The sequence below is a fragment of the Chlorocebus sabaeus genome, chromosome 5 (assembly GCF_047675955.1).
Source record: "Chlorocebus sabaeus isolate Y175 chromosome 5, mChlSab1.0.hap1, whole genome shotgun sequence".
In the NCBI taxonomy this organism is placed as follows: domain Eukaryota; kingdom Metazoa; phylum Chordata; class Mammalia; order Primates; family Cercopithecidae; genus Chlorocebus; species Chlorocebus sabaeus.
Genome location: NC_132908.1, coordinates 3,473,603 through 3,495,451, shown reverse-complemented (window position 1 = coordinate 3,495,451; position 21,849 = coordinate 3,473,603). Strand labels below are relative to the sequence as shown.

General features: G+C 46.7%; 1 protein-coding gene across 5 annotated transcripts in view; it reads right to left on the bottom strand.

The window, feature by feature from the left end:
- The window catches only part of CLUAP1 (clusterin associated protein 1), a 42,160-nt gene extending 20,762 nt beyond the window's left edge, over positions 1-21,398 (bottom strand). The window contains exons 1-8 of one of the 5 annotated variants that reach the window (XM_073015116.1): positions 21,275-21,358; positions 18,904-18,980; positions 16,879-16,990; positions 15,607-15,691; positions 13,601-13,780; positions 9,609-9,704; positions 5,823-5,906; positions 1,204-1,337 (exon numbers count right to left, since the gene is read on the bottom strand). In XM_073015116.1, the coding sequence (XP_072871217.1) occupies positions 1,204-1,337; positions 5,823-5,906; positions 9,609-9,704; positions 13,601-13,780; positions 15,607-15,691; positions 16,879-16,979 (680 nt within the window). In that variant the 5' untranslated portion in view covers positions 16,980-16,990; positions 18,904-18,980; positions 21,275-21,358. Of the gene's footprint in view, positions 1-1,203; positions 1,338-5,822; positions 5,907-9,608; positions 9,705-13,600; positions 13,781-15,606; positions 15,692-16,878; positions 16,991-18,903; positions 19,031-20,359; positions 20,762-21,274 lie in introns of those variants that run through there. The other 4 variants (XM_073015117.1, XM_037989927.2, XM_073015118.1 and 1 more) reach the window with 4 other exon arrangements.
- Between the last annotated feature and the right edge of the window lie 451 nt (positions 21,399-21,849).

Sequence of the window (21,849 nt, the reverse complement as noted above, 5' to 3'; positions counted from 1 at the left end):
TAACAAAAATGAATTGATGCTTTAAAGGTGGAATATGTCAAGGAGATCAATCTATCTGGCAGCACTGACTTCTGTTTTTTTTTTTTTACCTCTGTGAGGCTCCAGAGGTAAATAGCCAGTTCCAGGAGGGGAAGGGCCTCGGCTTTGCGCTGGGTGGGGAGGAGCCAGGGTGCTCCCTGTGGTTGCTGTCACTGCCCCAGGGGCTGTCTCCCCACAGACCCTGGGACAGTGGCCAGGGTGTAGCCAGCCACCAACATCCAAAAAGGCAAAACATATTCGAGGAGAGCAGGCAGCTGGGAAGAGGAGGGAGCCAAGAAGAAAGAAAAATAAAGGGAGGATGAAAAGGGAGAAAGAGCAGAAGCACGGGGGAGGGAAAAAGGTGCAGAACGAAGAAGAGAACAGAGGGCCGGCACCACTATTCTCCATTGGTATTCCTGGGAAATACATTTCCAATGAGGTAAAGTAGGAAGAAAGACGAATTACTGACTGGTGAGGAATGATCAAGGTTTAAATAAAGTCTAAAATCTATGCCAACAAAGAGGCAGGAGTATGTTTCTGTTTCTACCTAATTTATGGCAAGATCTTAGCAGACCACGTCTGGATTTCCCCATCTGGATTCACTTACTCTGCCTTGAGTTCCAAGAAGCTATAAAAGCTTAAAGGGCAGTTCAAGCATAAAGCAGTTTTCCAGACATACTGCAAGCAGTAAAGAGAATGAGTTTAGCCATCTGCTTGTTACGACAGGCAACACATGCACATTTTGAGGTGAAGATATCTTTATGTAAGGCTTTTCTTCATTGCTTAAGAAGAGTTAAGATCATATTCTATTCTCTTAAGTCTTTGTTGTAACTTTTCTTTTTTCTTTTAGAGTCAGGGCCTCGTTCTTTTGCTTAGGCTGGAGTGCAGTGATGCAACCATAGCTCAGTGCAGCCTCAACCTCCTGGGCTCAAGCAATCCTCCTGCCTCAGCCTCCCAAGTAGCTGGGACTACAGGTGTGTACCACCACACTGAGGTAATTTTAAAAAATTTTTAGAGATGGGGTTTCATTATGCTGCCCAGGTTGGTCTCAAATTCCTGGGCTCAAGAGAACCCCCCCGCCCCAGCCTCATGAGTAGCTGAGATTTCAGACATGAGCCACCACGCCCAGTTTGTTTGAACTTTCCAGGACATCTTTCTACTCATTCTCCAAGTGTTCATATCTACCTGACACTCTGCAGAGTCTCTAGTCGCTTCCGATTTCTTTCCAGTTCTAATTTTCTCTTTTCAATTTTGGCTTCTAAATTAGCTTCATCAGAGGCCACATTATTGAGCAGGTCTTTAGTCTTCTGAACCTGTGTCTATATTTAATGGGAAATAATGAGACAAAGTGGCAATAAAAACAGCCATCCTAACTCACAGAAGAATTCTGCAACTCTTCAGGCATGGCAACATTATGCTCAACAAACACAAAAGCAAATAAATAAAGTAGACACTTCCCCAAGCAATGACTCACTTAACCCACTAGTTCCAGGGAGAATGTCACACAGGTCTAGAAAAAGTTATCTTTTTCTCCCCCATGAAAAGCAGGCATTTCTGCCCAGGGAAAGAAGTGAAGATGGAAAGAAGAGTGTCCTGGTCAAGGTGGAGCCGTCTTTTGTCTGGCTCACTCGGTTAGAACAAGGTACACATCAGTCTGGATGGTCAATCTGCCTTTTTATCATTCAGGCCATGCCCCTAGTTACAAACACCCGACTTACAGAATACACACACACCAAGTACTGCTAGAGGGGAGAGAAAGAAACAGCTGGTCCCAGCCCTAACCCACTGCCTGCTGGGACTGAAAGAAGGTCCCTCTTCCCTCTCCCTGGCAACAGAAGCTTGACTACAGACTAAAAATGAGAAGAAACCATGCTGAAGACAGTACAAAAGCAGTTCCCGCAGTGGCACTGGCCACACTGACGTGCACCAGCTCTGGAAGGGGCCCAGGGCAACAGTCAGAGAGAGGCCCTTGGGCAACAGAGGCTGAGTAAAGAAGGGAAAGGGGACACGGGCCCACTGACAATGACACAAGTCTCCCTATCCTAAGAGAAGGTTCATTTGAAGCAGGTAGAGTCACAGGTAGCACAGTGTCTTCACATGCGTCTTGTCTGGTGGCCTGCCGGGTCACATGCCTGTGGTTCAGGCTCCAATCTCTTCATGAGGAATCTGGACTGCCACCCAGCTGAGCGTGGAACTGCCCCCCCAGGGTTCTGGCTTTCCAGCCCTGCATTAAGTTCGGGTGGCCAAGGTGGGGCTTTCTCCTCCAGCACTTTGCCTACATGTAGCATCCCGTAAAGGGGTTACTCTGTTTTCCTGCAAGTCTCTGAAAAGCTATGGGCTCCACAGAGAAATGGCCTAAGAAGCCCACACACTCTCCACAACTCTCAGGGATGGTGTATTTTGGAAGCAGCCACTGTTACTGACAATGCATTTATGGTCTGATTTTTTTGGTCTAAGTACACTGGCCTTTTTTTTTTTTTTTTTTTGAGACGGAGTCTTGCTCTGTAGCCCAGGCTGGAGTGCAGTGGCCGGATCTCAGCTCACTGCAAGCTCCGCCTCCTGGGTTCACGCCATTCTCCAGCCTCAGCCTCCCAAGTAGCTGGGACTACAGGCGCCCGCCACCTCGCCCGGCTAGTTTTATATATTTCTTAGTAGAGACGGGGTTTCACCGTGTTAGCCAGGATGGTCTCGATCTCCTGACCTCGTGATCCACCCGTCTCGGAAAGGAGTCTTAAGAGATTTCTACCAAGAAATGAACCCTGTCCCCTCTTGGGTGTTCTACTTTTAACGTATTAGTGCTAAGGGCACATTCATGCCGTGTTCACCTGATTCAGTTAGAACACTGGCAAGCATTTAGAGGTATAACACTTTTTTTTAAATTTTTAAATTTAGAAACAATCAAAAATTTACGTAAGACCTGTTGTACAACACAAAACGGTTTTCCCAACCTAGGTGACAGTAAGTTGCTGACCAGATGTTCCAACGTCCTAGATACTTTAAGTGTGTATTTCCTACAAATAAGGACTTTTTCCTACATCCCCACAATACAATCATCAAAACAGGAAGCCAGCACTGACACACTACCACCATCTAACCCCAGCCCCACTCCACTGTCCCCACTTGTCCCAGTGAAGTCCCCAACAGCAGACAGGAGCTGCCTATGTGTCCAGTCATCACACCTCCACAGCCTCCCTTAGTCTGAAATGCCCCCTCAGCTTTCCTTGGCTTTCAGAACCTTTCCACTTTGGGAGCATACAGGCTGCTTAATCTGTAGAATGCCCCTCAATTTGGCTTTGTCTCATTAGAGTCAGATATGCATCGCTGGCAGGAATACTCAGAAGTGACTGCATCCTACCAGGCGTGCATCATTTTGATTTGTTCTACAACGATGATCTTCACTTTGATCACTTGATTAAGGGGGTGACTGACAGGCTTCTCCCTGAGAAGCGACTCTTTTCCGCTCTGTAATTAATAAGTACTCTGTGGGCTAGGCACGGTAGCTCATGCCTGTAATCCTAGCACTTTGAGAGGTCAAGGCGGGCGGATAACCTGAAGTCGGGAGTTTGAAACAAACCTGGCCAAACATGGCAAAACCCCAACTCCACTAAAAAAAAAACAAAGATTAGCTGGGTGTGGTGGCACATGCCTATAATTCCAGCTATTCGGGAGGTCGAGGCACAAGAATTGCTTGAACCCAGGAGGCAGAGGTTGCATTGAGCTGAGATGGCGCCACTGCACTCCAGCCTGGGCGACAGAGCAAGACTTCATCTCAAAAATAAATAAATAAATAAAATAAAACAAAAATACAATAATTAGCCAGGTGTGGTGGTGTGCCCCAGTAATCCCAGCTACTCAGAAGGCTAAGGCATGAGAATCACTTGAACCTCAGGGGCAGAGGTTGCAGTGAGCTGAGATGGCGCCACTGCACTCCAGCCTGGGTAACAGAGCAAGACTCTGTCTCAGAAAAAAAAAAAAGTACTTTGTGGAAAGCTACTTTGAAACTGTGTGAATGACCTGCTCCTCCTCAGCTTCCAATATTCTTTTTTTTTTTTTTTTTTTTTTGAGACGGAGTCTCGCTCAGTCACCCAGGCTGGAGTGCAGTGGCATGATCTCGGCTCACTGCAAGCTCCGCCTCCTAGGTTCACGCCATTCTCCTGCCTCAGCCTCCCGAGTAGCTGGGACTACAGGCGCCCGCCGCCACACCCAGCTAACTTTTTGCATTTTTAGTAGAGACGGGGTTTCACCATCTTAGCCAGGATGGTCTCCATCTCCTGACCTCGTGATCCGCCCGCCTTGGCCTCCCAAAGTGCCGGGATTACAGGTGTGAGCCACCACGCCCGGCCTCATTTTTTTTTATGCCAGTGAGAACTCATGGTTTCCTATTTCATTCTATTATGCCATAAAATTAATTATTCTAACTTATTTTGATGCTTAAGTTGTCCTTACTTTGGCCAGGAGAGGCCCACTCAAGTTGACTTCTGCATGCTTGCAACAGCTCCCTTTCCCCCTTTGAGCTCTTCTTTACTTTCTTGTACTGCTCCTGCCCAACTCTGGAATCAGCCATTTACCCCTAAGAGTTGTGGTTCCTTTTGGTGGAGAATGGTATTAAGCCAGGTGCTAGGTGTGCTCAGAGCTAAGAAATGTATGTGAGTGTGGGTGTGTCTATGTGTATGTATATAAATAAAACATACTTATATACATATGTATGTAATTCCTTAAATGTACACACATGCATATCAAAATTTATTCCTATATCTATCTATATATTGAAAACTATGCATTTAGCCAACACCTCCAATTTCAGGTTCACTCTAATTTTCTCTCTTTCCATTTTTGTGACATTTTTGTGACTTTTTTCTCCAACAGTGAGGAACGCGGCTTCGTTATCATTACCATATTTTTACTTATCTGATCCATCTGCCTATCTGTCACCAATCTCCAAACCAGGGCTGTGGTGCCCTTCTCCCCCTGTGAGGCTCTGACTTCCTGGGCTGGGCTACCCAGGGGTCACTACAGTTTAATGACAAGAGAATGATATATTTTTAAAAACCTATGATTTTTAGAATTTTGTATAACTCATAGCAAATCCTTGTTCTATGCCTACTCTGAATGTACACAGGGGCCCCCATCTGTGTCTACTGAGTAAAATAAATCATCAATGATGACTGAATATCTATTGTGCATCAGAGATGAGGCTTGATATGCCCTGTCGTGATTAATGTTTATAAGGACCCCACACAGTTGGGAATGCAGTTCTTGCTATTTTACAGATGAGGAAAATGAGGCACAGAGAGGTTAAGTAACTTGCCTAAGATCACACAGTGGAATTCAAACCCAAGCAATCTGAGTCTAAAGTCACCCTCATGATCTGCCTTCTAACTGACTCCTTTAGAGGAGAGGATAACTGAAGTGGGTGGGCAGTAAACAATGGTGGTCCTTCTACTTATTACAGTGCTGTCTGGAATTTAGAAAACCCTGAAATAATTTAAATACTAAGCAGTGAGGAATTGGTTAAACAAAATAAAATAGAACATTATTTATTAAAATTCTTGAATAACTGAAAATTATCAAATTACTGAAACTGATGAATTTTTAACAACATGAGAAGTTGTTTTTATTTATAACGAGGGGAAAAAATGATAGCAAGTGACCTAGGTATGCTCGAATGTCCTCTGAGTTTTTCATTTCCCCACTAACACATCCCTCGTTACTAAGCCTAGCTTGTTCTGTCTTGTACGGGCAAGAAATCAGTATTTTTGAATCCCTGGCATTAAAAACATTATATAAAAGCAAAGTTATCTTACCAAAATCTCTTTTATTGCAATTCTCATCACTTTTTCAGTCTCATTTATTTCCAGAGGTCTGGCAATGGCTTCTGTTCTCATTTCCTAGGGAAACGGTAAAATCATTTACAAATATTTTCAGAAAAGGAGTTCTCAAAATCAGTATTCCTAGATCTAGACGTGCCTTATGGACTGATTCTCCAAAGTTTCATTACAACGTGAATCTCTGATGCAAAAACACTTCCACCATCACCTCCTATAATGTCTTCCATCATCTAAGTGCCTACCCAGCCTCTCTCCAGAGCTCAAGATCCTCCTTTTCAACCAGAGGCCCATGTGACCCCAACTCTATGAGCAAAACTGAATTTAGCATCCATTATTTTTTCTCCCAAATTTACTTGCTTCTTTTTTTTTTTTTTTTTTTTAAAAGAGAGATAGGGTCTCACTATGTTGCCCAGGCTGGTCTCAAACTCCTAGGCTCAAGTGATCCACATTCCTTGGCCTCCCAAAGTGCTAGGATCACAGGCACGAGCCACTGTGCCCAGCCCCAAATTTGTTTCTTTGCCTGCATTCTGTCCAGGTAACGCCCAAACTAAGTACAGTTCAACTTGCTGTCAGGATCCACTGCCAGCCTCTATAATCTTTCTTAGGATGAAGGCCCTCTCAGTTGCCTATCGCTAACAAACACAACCGACAAGAACAGTTACCATGGCCCTGCCCCTAGCATGAACCATTAACCAATCAAGGGACACATCCGTGACTATCACATCAGTGCTGAAAACTTCTGAGACGTGGGATTTTAATGTGGATATAGTTATGAGGTTTGCTATAGACAATGTTTGCGTGACTCCAAAATTCATATGTTGAAACTCTAACCCACAATGTGATGATGTTAAGAGGTGAGGCCTTTAGTAGGTGATTAGCTCATAAGAGAAACCCTGGGGAGATCCCTCACCCCTGCTGCCATGTGAGGAATCAGCAACAAGGCAACACCTGTTGGGAACATGCCCTCGCCAGACACTGAATCTGTTAGTGCTTTCATCTAGAACTTCCCAGTCTCCAGAACTGTGAGAAATGAATCTGTTATTTACAAGTCACACTCAGCTTATTGTGTTTTGTGACGGCAACCTGAATGGAGTAAGACAAGGCTCCTAGAGCACTGTGTCAAAACTCATTTTGTGCTTCCTTTCTTCCACGGTGCACCTGCACACGCTGGTGGGAATGGCTGAGGGCAGGGTGAAGACTTAGTCAAGGAGGCAGAACTCAGTGCCTTGCCTGTGGCTGGGGCTGCACCTCAGTAAATGTTTACTGAATGAAAGAAAAACAAACATTGGATAGGGGCTCTTCCTCGGATCATGACTACATACAGAGTTTGAAAAGTACTACATTCAGGGTCTCTTGGTTTCCTTGGGAAGAGTTCTGCCACTGGTTACTTCATCATTCTTTACAGGATGGTGCTGAAAGAGTCCCTGTGGGATGGAAGTGAAGTCTCACAATGATGCCACAGCTCTAGTGGCAATCAGCAAGTGGCCAGCTCCTGTCTCTGGGTCTCTTAGGGACACACACAGACATATGTACACCACTGCACTACAAACAGAACAGGGGAAAGCCTGGAGGTGCCTTATTCATCATATGAATTAGCTAGCAGATGTCAGTGGCAGTTTCATTCTGCCAACCACACTTCATCGGGTGGCAACTGCCGGGTCAATATATGACAAGCAGGCATAGCAACCTGGCACCTAAGTCCCTCTTCCCCAGACTTCTACTTTCGGTTTGCTCCCAGGGTATGCCAAACATATGCAAGGCAGTGAGAGAGAGAAGCCATGGATGGCATTCCTGATAGGAAGTGAATGAAAGAAATTCATTTAATTTTTTTTTTTTTTTTTTGAGACGGAGTCTCGCTGTGTCACCCAGGCTGGAGTGCAGTGGCGCGATCTCGGCTCACTGCAAGCTCCGCCTCCCGGGTTTACGCCATTCTCCTGCCTCAGCCTCCGAGTAGCTGGGACTACAGGCGCCCGCCACCACGCCCGGCTAGTTTTTTGTATTTTTAGTAGAGACGGGGTTTCACCATGTTAGCCAGGATGGTCTCGATCTCCTGACCTCGTGATCCACCCGCCTCGGCCTCCCAAAGTGCTGGGATTACAGGCTTGAGCCACCGCGCCCGGCTCATTTAATTTTAAAGCAGTAGATTGAGCACATATGCTTCAAATGCCATAAATCTTTTTTTTTTTTTTGAGACAGAGTCTTGCTCTGTCGCCCAGGCTAGAGTGCAGTGGCATGATCTCCACTCACTGCAAGCTCTGCCTTCCGGGTTCACGCCATTTTCCTGCCTCAGCCTCCCCAGCAGCTGGGACTACAGGCGCCCGCCACCACACCTGGCTAATTTTTTGTATTTTTAGTAGAGACGGGGTTTCACTGTATTAGCCAGGATAGTCTCGATCTCCTGACTTCGTGATCTGCCCGCCTCAGCCTCCCAAAGTGCTAGAATTACAGGCGTGAGCCACCGCACCTGGCCCAAATGCCGTAAATCTTTACGGGTAAGGATTAAACACTACTCCACTCTAGGCCAGACGCAGGGGTTCACGCTTGTAATCCCAGAGGCTGAGGAAGGCGAATCACTTGAGATCAGAAGTTTGAGACCAGCCTGGCCAACATGATGAAACCCTGTCTCTACTAAAAATACAAAAATTGCCGGGCGTGGTGACACACATCTGTAATCCCAGCTACTCGGGAGGCTGAGGAAGGAGAATCACCTGAACCTGGGAGGCGGAGGCTGTAGTGAGCCAAGACGGAGCCACTGCACTCCAGCCTGGGCAACTGAGTGAGACCGTCTCAAAAAAAATAACAAAATTTAAAAAATAAAAAATAAACACTACTCTACTCTTAAACAGCTGCTTAAATGTAGGTGATGGTACATACTTCTTGGCTGGCATTGGCTGCAACAAGGATTGCAAATCAAATCAGTCTCCATTGCAACATCAACTTCAACTGACTGGAAGTGACACCAAGATCGCTGGTCCCAAACTCTGCTGTTAGAATCACCCGGGAGAATCTGAAAACTCCCAGTGCCCAGGTCACATTCCATAACAAGGACCCCAGAGTGAAAGCCAGGCTTCAGAAGTCTTTAGAGGTCCCCAGGTGTTTGCACTGGATAGCAAGGTCTGGGAACTGCAAGCTCAGAAGATCATTTTTGAGAAGAACGCTGAAGCAGGGTACACCAGAAAAAAGCATCATGACCAACAAAGTCTGCCAGGGCACAACAAGGACAGCTCAGTCACATGCTATGGAGCTGCCACTCCTAAACAAGAAGTTAAAGGTAGATCAGTGCTGGGCACGGTGGCTCATGCCTATAATCCCAGCACTTTGGGAGACCCAGGCAGGCGGATCACAAGGTCAGGAGATCGAGACCACCCTAGCTAACATGATGAAACCCTGTCTCTACTAAAAATACAAAAAAATTTGCCAGGCGTGGTGGCGGGTGCCTGTAGTCCCAGCTACTCAGGAGGCTGAGGCAGGAGAATGGTGTGACCCCGAGAGGCGGAGCTTGCAGTGAGCCGAGATCGCACCACTGCACTCCAGCCTGGGCGACAGAGCGAGACTCTGTCTCAAATAAATGAATGAATGAATGTAGACCAGTGCCCACCAGAAGCAGGAAGGGCAGCTAACATCCTGTATCACCTTTCCATACATTTGCTCATTCAACCAGGTGTATTTCATTAAATCAGAACTGAAAAGGGAGAAACAGAATTGAAAAAGAAAACCTTGAAGAGAAAATCTGCATAGTTAAGGAAGTGTTGGAATGCTTACCCTCAACTCTACTTCCATGCCGAGCAAGTCATACAGAGATGCTCCTTTGGAGGTGATTTCAGACGCAAGCTGCCTGGCTGCCTTCAAATCTGCAATCTGGAAGGAAAATAACAAAAACAGATCCCTCAGCAACAGATTTTTTAAATAGAGGCAGGGTCTTGGCTATGTTACCCAGGCTGCTCTCTAACTCCTGGCCTCAAGTGACCCTCCTACCTCAGCCTCCCAAAGTGTTGCAATTATAGGCAGAACCACCATGTTCAGCCAGTCATAGATTTCTTTCTTTTTTTTTTTTTCTGAGACGGACGGAATTTCGCTCTTGTTGCCTAGGCTGGAGTGCAATGGCGCGATCTTGGCTCACCATAATCTCCACCTCCCGGGTTCAAGTAATTTTCCTTCCTCGCTTCCCAAGTAGCTGGGATTACAGGTATGTGCCACCACGCCTGGCTAATTCTGTATTTTTAGTAGAGACAGGGTTTTTCCATGTTGATGAGGCTGGTCTTTAACTCCTGACCTCAGGTGATCCACCCACCTCGGCCTCCCAAAGTGCTGGGATCACAGGTGTGAGCCACCGCGCCCAGCCAGCCACAGATTTTTAACATGCATTTAACCACCAGCCTGTTCATGTCAGCTCCTACCTTTGGTTGGGACACGTGACCACAAACATGTGCTTCCCCAGTCACACGCTCACAGGCTGCAGGACACACACTCAAGAAATGATCATCTAAGTACTAAAGAGACCAATTCCAGGACGCTTAAGTCTCTCCAAAAAACCTAATGTCACATCAAACTGAAGCCCCAACCAGGAGGGCATAGCTGGGAGAAAGCCCGCATGCCTCCTACCTGGACTCTGTCACAGTAGAGGGTGTCCGGCAGCAGCAGAGTGACCACACGAAAGGACAGCCTGAGGGACACACATCCTCTTGAAGCAGCCTGACGGCCTGTGTTTTGTACCCCCCGTCCTCCTTCTCTGCCTCAGACTTTCCTCCACAGGCTTGGAGAGGCTCAAATGGGGTGGCACCCACTAAGGACTTACAATGGTTCTAGGCTCCACAGAGGGGCAGCTGTTGCCAGGAAGGCGATGACAAGCACAATGAGGATTTAGCACTGATCCCTTTGCATAGGCTTCTTAGGATGTGCATGTCACCCCCTCTTCCTGGAATATGCTAACTCTTCTAATGAGCCCAAACATAAACGTCTCCCTGCTCTGCTCACTCTCCCTCTCTCCTGGACAACTAATCCCCACGTTCTGGCTCTCATTTTCAACCCACTAGCAACAACTCTCCCTCTTCATTCGCAGCTGATGGCTTTGATAGCTTGCTTCCCTCTTCCTTAGTCCTCCAGGATCCAGCCTGCTCTGGCTCTAGCTGCTTTTCTCCCTTCCGAACAGCACATCCCCAAACTTCTTTGCAGGAGTCTGTCACCTTCTCTGCTTCTCAACACTGGAGGGAGTCAGTTTCGTCCCGGGAACTGGTCTTTTCTGCTGGCTCTGCTCCTACCCACACGGCTTTAATACCATCTGTGTGCTGATTCCTCCCCCAGCTCCCAGATCCAGCCTGGGCTTTCCATGGGCTCTAGTCTCACATACTAGCTACCTGCGCACTATCTCCACCCGGACAGCCAATGGGCGTGGCTAATGGAGCATGTCCAGAACCTTCTCTGCTTCAGTACATGGCAACTTCATCCTTCTAGGGGCTCACATAAAAAACTTCAGGGCAGTGATGTCTAATATAGTAACCACTAGCTACATGTGGCCATTTTCACTTAAATTACTTACAAATTAAAGAAAATGCAGAACTCAACTCAGTTCCTCAGTTGTGCTCGCCACATGTGGCCAGTGGTTCCCGCAGAGTACAGCACAGAGGTGGAACACACCCACGAGTTCTGCAAGCTCTGCCACACGGCTGCCCCAAGACCTTGCCTGTAGCACCTGGCTTACTCTCAACCCACGCCTCATCCCATGAGATCTACCATCAAAATACGCCTCAATCTCTAGACACTTCTGCTGACAAGTGTCGCTCCTGGTTAAAAACCCATGTGTGAGGCCAGGCGCAGTGGCTCACGCCTATAATCCCAGCACTTTGGGAGGCCGAGGCAGGCAGATCACCTGAGGTCAGGAGTTTGAGACTAGTTGGCCGACATGGTGAAACCCCATCTCTACTAAAAAAAAAAAAAAAAATACAAGGCCAGGCGCAGTGGCTCATGCCTGTAATCCTAGCACTTTGGGAGGCCGAGGCAGGCGGATCACCAGGGTCGGGAGTTCAAACCAGCCTGACCAACATGGAGAAACCCTGACTCTACTAAAAGTACAAAATTAGCCGGGCATGGTGGCGCATGCCTGTAATCTCAGCTACTCAGGAGGCTGAGGCAGGAGAATCACTTGAACCTGGGAGGCAGACATTGCGGTGAGCTGAGATCGTGCCATTGCACTCCAGCCTGGGCAAGAAGAGTGCAACTCCATCTCAAAAAAAGAAAAAGAAAAAAAAAAAGCCAGGCGTGATGGTGTGCGCCTGTAATCCCAGCTACTTAGGAGGCTGAGGCAGGAGAATCTCTTGGACCTGGGAAGCAGAGGCGCAGTGAGCCAAGATCGTGCCATTGCACTCCAGCCTGGGTGACAGAAACTTTGTCTCAAAACAAAACTAAACATCTATGTGTGACTTTTCAAGCCCAACGATAGACAATGACAAGGCCTCACCTAGCAGGCCTCACAGGGGAAGCTTTCTTCCCCGCACCAGACTTGGAGCTCGGCTAGCGCACTGCGGTTTCAGGCACCCTGCGTGGCCACGCTCCTAGGTACATTCCCAGCCCCAGGGCCTTCATTCCTAGGTCTCCTGCTCTGAGGCCTTGGGCTTAACTAAAGCCTTAACCTTTATTTCTGGCTTGCTGCTGCGGTGGCTCCCTGACACCTGACAGCGCCTCTCCCACCACCACTCTGCTCAAAGCCATGGTCACCCCTCACTCTCCAAACAGGTTCGCTGCTTCCAGACCTGCTTCCCGCTTCAGTCTGATGGCAGCTCAGCAGCCAGAGCAACCCTTTGGATGGGAAATAAGCATAGAAGACTCTGCTCAGATCCCAAAGATTCCCACCTCAGAGGCAAAGGCAAAGGCTTTCCAGGGGCTTCCCAGGCACTAGAGGGTCTGTCACTCCCAACCCTCATCACATTGCCTCCTTGCTTTTTCTCAAACACACAAAACACATTCTTTTTTTCACCCCCAGACAAAGTCTTGTTCTGTTGCCTAGGCTGGAGAGCAGTGGCCTGAACATGGCTCGACTGCCTGGGCTCAAGAGATCCTCTCACTTTAGCCTCCTGAGCAGCTGGGACCACAGGTGTGCACCACCACGCCTTGCTAATTCTCTTCTTTATTTGGTAAAAATGGCATCTCACTATGTTGCCCAGGTTGGTCTCAAACTCTTGGCCTCAAAGGATCCTCCCACCTCAGCCTTCCAAAATGCTTGGCTTACAGAAGTGAGTCACTGCACCCAGCGCCAAACAAATTCTCATCCTGAGACACCCTGTCGCCACCCGCCAACTGCACAACTCACTCTTTCCCTCCCTCAGATCTCTGCTGGAAACACCATCCAATCTATGAGGCCTTCCTGATCGCCCTATTTAAGATCACCCCGGGCAGCATCCATCCCCATCCCAGCTTATTATTCTCCGCAGACTACACTGCATCTGACCTTCCACACCTCTTACATTATTGTTCACAGTCTGACTCCTCCAACTAAAGAGCAGAAACACATGATTTCTGTCCTTTTTGTCCACAACTGTATCCCCAGCGCTTGAATACCTGACAAATACTAAGCTTTTAATAAATAGTTTAATTACTGGATTGTGAATTTGCCTTTATCCAAACGCTGATGAGCACAAAACTGACAAACTGCCCTCAGTTGAGGAGGAAGAAAAGCAGTGGAGCTGTAGCAGACTCCTTCCATTTCAGAGTTCAAGAAATCAATGCTCCATCGCTCACTACAAGGCTTTCGTTGTCCTTACCTTTGAGCCAAGATCAAACTTGAATTTGTTGACATCTTCCTCTACTATTTCAGAGCCCTCCATCCCCTTGGTCTTCATAGCATTATAAAGGACAGATGTGATCTTCAACAGCTCTTTTACTGCATACCCATCTGCTTGATAAAGCTTCTTAGTGTTGAGTTTTATATGTGCCTTGGTGGCCTATTTTTAGAACAAAAAAAAAAGTTGAGGGCCCTTTCCATGTAATGTCTAAACCAAATCCCATGTAGGTAAGTTGAAAATGCCTCTGCTGACAACTGGGATACAACCTAATAAGAGTAAGCATTCAAGTGACTCAAACATTGTGAGTGGGTATATAAACTAGGATAATCTTGATGGAAAGCAACTTGGTAAAAGACGCCAAAACTACCAATGCACATATCTTTTGATCCAGCAATTCCAAATCTAAGAACTTATTCTAGGGACACACTCAAACATAAACAAAATGAGATGTACAGGGTACTTGTTATAGCATTGTTTCAAACAGCAAAGCTTGAGACAACCTAAAAGCCTACCTATATAAATTACATAAATTATGGCATATCCATGCAAACAATACCACTCAGGTGTAAACAGAATGAGGAAATTCTATATGTATTTGGAAAGTTCTCTAAAATATACCACTAAGTAAAACAAGATGCTAAACACCTTGTAGTGTACACTAAGTACATCAAGTAGTATACAGTACCATTTGTGTAAAATAAAGGAAAAAAATATTTTTATTTGCACATACACACACACTCTCTGGAAGAGATTTAAAATAGTGATTATTTGCAATAGAACTCAGCCCAGGACAGATAGTGTAGAAAGTCATTTTACTCCATTTTGTTACATAATGTTTTTAATTAATTAATTTATTTTTTTAAAGATAGGGTCTCACTCTGTCACCTGGGCTGGAGTGCAATGACATGATCATGGCTCACTGCGGCTTCAACCTCCCGGGCTCTAGCAATCCTCCCACCTCAGCCTCCCAAGTAACTGAGACTACAGGCACATGTCACCAGGCCCACCTAATTTTTTTTTAATTTATTTTTTGTAGAGACAGGATCTTACTACATCACCCAGGCTGTTCTCAAACTCCTGGACTCAAGTTATCCTCCCACCTTGGTCTGCTAAAGTGCTAGGATTACAGGCATGAACAACCAAGCCCAGCCTACTTTCAATCTGTGAGCCACGAAATATGTTACCTATTCAAAAATAAAGAAACAAAATTCTTTTTTTTTTTGATGGAGTCTCGCTCTGTTGCCCAGGCTGGAGTGCAGTGGTGTGATCTCAGCTCACTGCAAGCTCCGCCTCCCGGGTTCACACCATTCTCCCACCTCAACCTCCCAAGTAATTGGGACTACAGGCACCCACCACCACACCCAGCTAATTTTTTGTATTTTTAGTGGTTAGCCAGGATGGTCTCAATCTCCTGACCTCGTGATCCGCCTGCTTCAGCCTCCCAAAGTGCTGGGATTACAGGCATGAGCCACCATGCCCGGTATAAACAAAATTCTTAATACATAATGAATTAAAAGACAAACAAACAAAAAGAACCTCGCTGGTGAAATGGCGCCACAGAAACCCAGCAATGGAATGGTTTTAGAAGGCAAACTCAGGCCAGGCATGTGGTGGTTCACATCTGTAATCCCAACACTTTGGGAGGCCAAGGCAGGTGGATCATGTGAGGACGGGAGTTTGAGACCAGCCTGGCCAACATGGTGAAACCGTCTCTACTAAAAACACAAAAATTCGCCAGGTGTGGTGGCGTGTGCCTGTAATCTCAGCTACTCAGGAGGCTGAGACAGGAGAACCCCCCAGGAGGCAGAGGTTGCAGTGAGGCAAGATTGCACCACTGCACTCCAGCCTGGGTGAGAGAATGAGACTCCATCTCAAAAAAAAAAGAAAGAAAAATTCAATTACTCAGTTTCAAAGTAGCCCTAATGAGGAGTCATCCTTTCTAGTTTACTTAATTTTATAACTCCACAAAATAAACGTCCACTAACCATGAACTGGGCAATTGCCTTAATGAAGAAAACTCGGTCCTGTTCAGTGTCCACATCAGGCGGGATGTCAGTCTGGGGCTCATACCTATCAGAGAGGTAAGAGGAGAGAGCACAGGTTAACCACAGAGAAAGTCCACTAAAGAGAATGTGGGCAACTGAGAGGACAGTGGGTCTGGAACAAAGCTCTCCAAGTCCCCAAGTGTGATAGTAAGATCAATGCAAACTTCAAAAGTAAAACCAAAATACCAAGGGAGCAAATCCCCACCTAAGAACAAAAGATTTCAAAAACTAAATGTGGGTCTCAGCTTATAAAATTAAATCTCTCTCAGACGTCAACATGTCATGAAACTAATCAGAACTGCTACCCTGGCTGACGGCCTTTGACTCAGAGCAGTGCTAGGGCTGATTAGTCAGCTCAAAGCAGCAGCAGAGTTGACGAAGTTATTTTCTTCAAGGTATTGATACCAGGGGTAAGCAGACTGCAGCCTCCAACCTTTACAGCCTCCAAGCAAAGAACTCTTTTTACATTTTAAGAAAAAGAAGAGACAATAGAGATCGTATGCAGTCTCTGAATTTTATGTTTAGCAAAAGGTAAAATGTTTATTATCTGGTCCTTAACAGAAAAAGCTGCCAACTCTGAATCATATATCATATTCAATTTTTCACAGAAAAAGAAACCTACATTATTTCTAATCAACTGTATTGATTAGAATGTGCAAAAAGGCCCCTGTCACTCTGCAGTGAGGGACTGAAGAGCAGCCTGGCCCAGCACCCTACTGAGGAATAGTCAGTCTCCTTTCACCACTTCCTGGTATATTTCCCTCTCCCACAGCATTTTTTAAACTCCACTGATTTTTTTTTTTTTTTTTTTTTGAGACACAGTCTCAATCTGCCCGGGCTGGTGTGCAGTAGCATGATCAGTGGCACTGCAGCCTCAAACTCCCAGGATCAGGCGATCCTCCTCAGTCTCCTGAGTAGCTGGAACTATGAGTGTGCACCACCCACGCTCAGCTAATTGTTCTTTTGTGTGTGGAGACAGGGTCGTGCTATGTTGACCAGGCTGGTCTCGAATTCCTGAGATTATAAAGTGCTGGGAATATAGGAACGAGCCACTGTGCCCAGCCACAGCTACGTTTCAACAGATTACAATTGGGTCTGTCAAACTCAAACAACTCTTCCTTTTGCAGCATCACAACTATGTCCTGCTTTCTAGGTGACCAACAAATAAAATCCAGTATTCACTCTTAGACATCAATAAAGTGCAGTTCTAACCTTTTCACAAGCCAGAGAAGCACTTCAGATACAAGTCCAAAATTGGGTGTACGGAAATTTTCCATAGAAATATGTCGAGGGTATCCCAGGGCTCTCATCATCTCTGTGAAATCTGTCCAAGGAAAAATATAATTCATTCAGTTCCCCGTCACATAGCAACTACTTGTTAACTTAGGTATTGTCTTTACTTTTCCTTCTTATTGCCAATCTATTGACAGCTTTAGGGATTAACTGTCAACTTTCTACAAGGGAACATAAAAAAGAGATAAAATTTAAAATACCAAAAATGCTACCTAAAAAGCATGTAAGTTCAATGGGAGAAGTAGATGGCTATACATGAAAATAGAATTGAGGGATTAGCTGTGAATTTCATTTCTCTCTTTAATATCTCATTTCTTTTTACTGCTAAAAGTAAGAAACACCTGTCCTTATAAAATGTCATGAAGAAAAAGTATTTTTTTCTTTTTCTTTTTCTTTTTTTTTGAGACGGAGTCTCACTCTGTCGCCCAGGCTGGAGTGCAGTGGCCTGATCTTGGCTCACTGCAAGCTCCGCCTCCCGGGTTCACGCCATTCTCCTGCCTCAGCCTCCTGAGTAGCTGGGACTACAGGCGCCCGCCACCACGCCCGGCTAATTTTTTTTGTATTTTTAGTAGAGACGGGGTTTCACTGTGTTCAACAGGATGGTCTCGATCTCCTGACCTCATGATCCGCTTGCCTCGGCCTCCCAAAGTGCTGGGATTACAGGCGTGAGCCACTGCGCCCGGCCTAGAAAAAGTATTTTTAAATGTCAACAGTGGTCTGACTCAAATTCAGCTGATTAAAAATTATTTTAAAATGTTAACAGTGGTTATTTCTGAGGCAAATCGGTAGGATGACATTCATGTTTCTGAGTTGTCTTTTTTTTTAAATTTTAGTGAGCATATAGGACCCAAATAACACAAGTTTTAAAGATCAGTTGCCATGTATTTAGGGAAATCTTAAATACAGTGGTTGAACTACACAACTATGTTTAGATTTATTACAAAACAGATTAAGAAATAGTAATACTAATACTTGTTGATCCATAGGTTGGGGTCACCTCAGGAAAAGCATTAGTGCTTTCAAGAAAGCAGGACTTGGAAATGAACACCACAAACATTGTTGAGCTCCCATGATGTACCAAGATTTACATTCAGTGTGCTTCCTGGTTATTTAAGGTCTGTCTGCACTCTTCTTGAAGATCCATGTTCAAAATGGTCCATCAATGTTCACAAATAACCTACCCGGGTACTGGAAGTCAGGTCAGACTTCACAAGACAATGGAAGAAGAAGTGTGAGCATAGGAAACAGCAAAGTCACAAAGGGACTCTGTAACTGTTTTCTGGGAAATGTGAATATGGAGATTTAAAAAAAAAATAGCTGGGTGTGGTGGTGCATGCCTGTGGTCCCAGTTATTCAGCAGGCTGAGGTGTGAGGATCACCTGAGCCCAGGAAGTTGCAGTGAGCTGAGATCATGTGACTGCACTCCAGCCTGGGTAACAGAGTGAGACCCTGTCTCAGAAACAAAAACAAAAAAAGGCCGGGCGCAGGTAGTTCACGCCTGTAATCTCAGCACTTTGGGAGCCAAGGCGGGTAGATCACCTGAGGTCAGGAGTTCAAGACCAGCCTGGCTACAATGGTGAAACCCCACCTCTACTAAAAATACAAAAGTTGCTGGGCACCGTGGCTCACGCCTGTAATCCCAGCACTTTGGGAGGCCGAGGCGGGCGGATCATGAGGTCAGGAGATCGAGACCATCCTGGCTACCATGGTGAAACCCCGTCTCTACTAAAAATACAAAAAAAATTAGTCAGGTGTGGTGGCAGGCACCTGTAGTACCAGCTACTCGGGAGGCTGAGGCAGGAGAATGGCGTGAACCCGGGAGGCAGAGCTTGCAGTGAGCCGAGATTGCAACACTGCACTCCAGCCTGGGCGACAGAGCAATATTCCATCTCAAAAATAAATAAATAAATAAATAAATAAATGAATAAATACATAGATACATACAAAAGTTAGGTGGGCGTGGTGGTGGGCATTTATAATTCCAGATATTGAAGAGACTGGGGCAGGAGAATCACTTGAACCTGGGAGGCAGAAGTTGCAGTGAGCCACGATCACACCATTGCACTCCAGCCTGGGCGAGAGAGCAGCCTTTCCTTCACACAGTAAGGCACTCCCTAAATACTTCTGACCACTAGGTACTAGTCAAGTTCTGTTAACGTTGCAGTGTTATTGTCAAAATAGAGACTAATTTGAGTAAGATCCTTACCATACAACGCACAACTGCAGAGCATTAATTTAAGGTCAAAATATTTTGAAATCGGCCGGGCGCGGTGGCTCAAGCCTGTAATCCCAGCACTTTGGGAGGCCGAGACGGGCGGATCACGAGGTCAGGAGATCGAGACCATCCTGGCTAACACAGTGAAACCCCGTCTCTACTAAAAAAAAAAAAAACACAAAAAACTAGCCGGGCGAGGTGGCCGGCGCCTGTAGTCCCTGCTACTCGGGAGGCTGAGGCAGGAGAATGGCATAAACCCGGGAGGCGGAGCTTGCAGTGAGCTGAGATCCGGCCCTGCACTCCAGCCCGGGTGACAGAGCAAGACTCCGTCTCAAAAAAAAAAAAAAAAAAAAAAATATTTTGAAATCTCCGTGTATGCTCTTCCCAACAAAACCCCATTCTACGTCCCCTGGCAGGGTGCTGGCCTCTCTAAAAATTATGTGGGAGGAGACACTCATCCTGTATGACATGTGGCCACCAAAAACCTTCAAACCCCAGAGGATAGGATTCACACTCTGGTGCTCAGTGGCTGCATGAATAAAAGGTAATGCGTTTTCCTAGATATTTTTACATTGTAGAAAAGAGCAATTCATAACCAAAGGAGTAATTTCTAATGCTAAAATTTCAGGCACCAGCAATTTGCTGAGAAAATTGACTCTTTAAGAGACCCCTAAGATCACACCAAATTGGCAATCATCTACTATTCCTTTTTTTTTTTTTTTTTTAAGACAGTTCCATTCTGTCACCCAGGATGGAGAGCAGTGGTATGATCTTGGCTCACCGCAACTTCTGCCTCCAGGGATCAAGCAATTCTCCTGCCTCAGCCTCCAGAGTAGCTGGGACCACAGTTGTGCGCCACCATGCCCTAATTTTTTGAATTTTTAGCAGAGGCGGGGTTTCACCATGTTGGCCAAGCTAGTCTTGAATTCCTGACCTTCAGTGATCCGCCTGCCTCAGTCTTCCAAAGTGCTGGGATTACAGGCGTGAGCCACTGTGCCCGGTCGTAACCAACACTCTTAGCCTCATTCTTCCACTTCCCCACCCTCTTAGCAAAGGAATTCGAGCTCCCTTCTCACCAGCCCTGCAGAAAGGATGCAGACGGAGTTCAGGAGGTCTGGAGTTCAGGCAACCTGAATTCAAACCCCAGTGCCACCTCCTATCGCCTGTGTCACCTGCTCAAGTTACCTGACCTCTCTGTGCCCGTTTCCTCACTTCCAGATGCAGGCGGTACAGTTGTTCAGATGATTAAAATGAAATGCACATAATACAGAGTGGGCCCTGGCAGATCGTTAAAACTCAAAAAATGGTAGCTGCAATGACCATCACCCAGCCCCTCTCCTCGGTTTCGCTGCTGTTTTTTTGTTTTGTTTTGGTTTGGGGTTTTTTGTTTTTGTTTGTTTGTTTTGAGATGGAGTTTCGCTCTTGTCCCCCAGGCTGGAGTGCAATGGCCCGATCTCGGCTCACCGCAACCTCCGCCTCCCGGGTTCAAGCGATTCTCCTGCTTCAGCCTCCCGAGTAGCTGGGATTACAGGCGCCCGCCACCACCCCCAGCTAATTTTGTAATTTTAGTAGAGACGGGGTTTCTTCATGTTGGTCAGGCTGGTCTCGAACTCCCGACCTCAGGTGATTCCCCCGTCCCGCCCTCCCAAAGTGCTGGGATTACAGGCGTGAGCCACCAAGCCCGGCCTGCTGTTCGGTTTTCTAAGCGCTAAGCTAACCCAACTCAAAAAATAGTCTCTAAATTATCCATGCATTTTCCAATACTGTAGCTAACAGCGGCATGCAGCTACACAAATACAAATGAGTTACACTTAAAATTTCAGTTATTCATCTGCACTAGCCACATTTCGAGCGCTTTGAGCCAAACGCGGCCAGTGGCAGATAAAGAACTTTCCATCCTCGCTAGAAATGGCCTAAGAAGGGCCTGGGGCACTCGGCGGGGTTGCAGCCGCGGGTCAGAGGCGTTCCTTGAGGCGCAGAGGCCCGAAAGGAGGCTCTGGCAGCGCAAGCCTCAGGGGTCGCCTACATAGGGGACCCGGCAGGCGGGAGCCGTGACTCTCTGGAAGACCCGCAGGTCACAGGGGCGCGGGGCTGCCTTACTGCGGAGGTCGCGGAAAGACATAACGCTCAGGTCCCCAGGAGCCCAGGATCGCAGCTGCTCGCCCCTCAGCGCTCACAGGCCCAGCGCTCGCCGGTCTCTATGGCAACCAAAGGACCCTTGGACGGCGCACGGTCAGGGACAAATAAGAAGGGAAGCGAAGGCGCCGCGGTTCGTGCACGCGTACAAGGAGAGCGGGCGGGCAGAGGGCGCTCCTGAGACGTCTAGGGCAGAGGGCGTGGTAATCCCAGCGTCTATGGGGGCTGCAAGCTCCCCGGCTTCTGGGCCTGTGTTTAAACGCTTTGCGGACGTTTCGCGCTGGCTGACAGACTCTGAGTACCTACTATGTGCTTGACATTGCGCTAGGCGCTTCCCATAATGCTTATTTCCCCCTCATTTCTATAAAGAATGCACGATACTCGGCCGGGCGCGATGGCTCACGCCCATAATCCCAGCACTTTGGGATGCCGAGGCGGGCTGATCACTTCAGGTCAGGAGTTAGAGACCAGCCTGGCCAACATGGCGAAACCCCCGTCTCTACCAAAAAATACAAAAATTAGCCAAGTGTGTGGCGCAC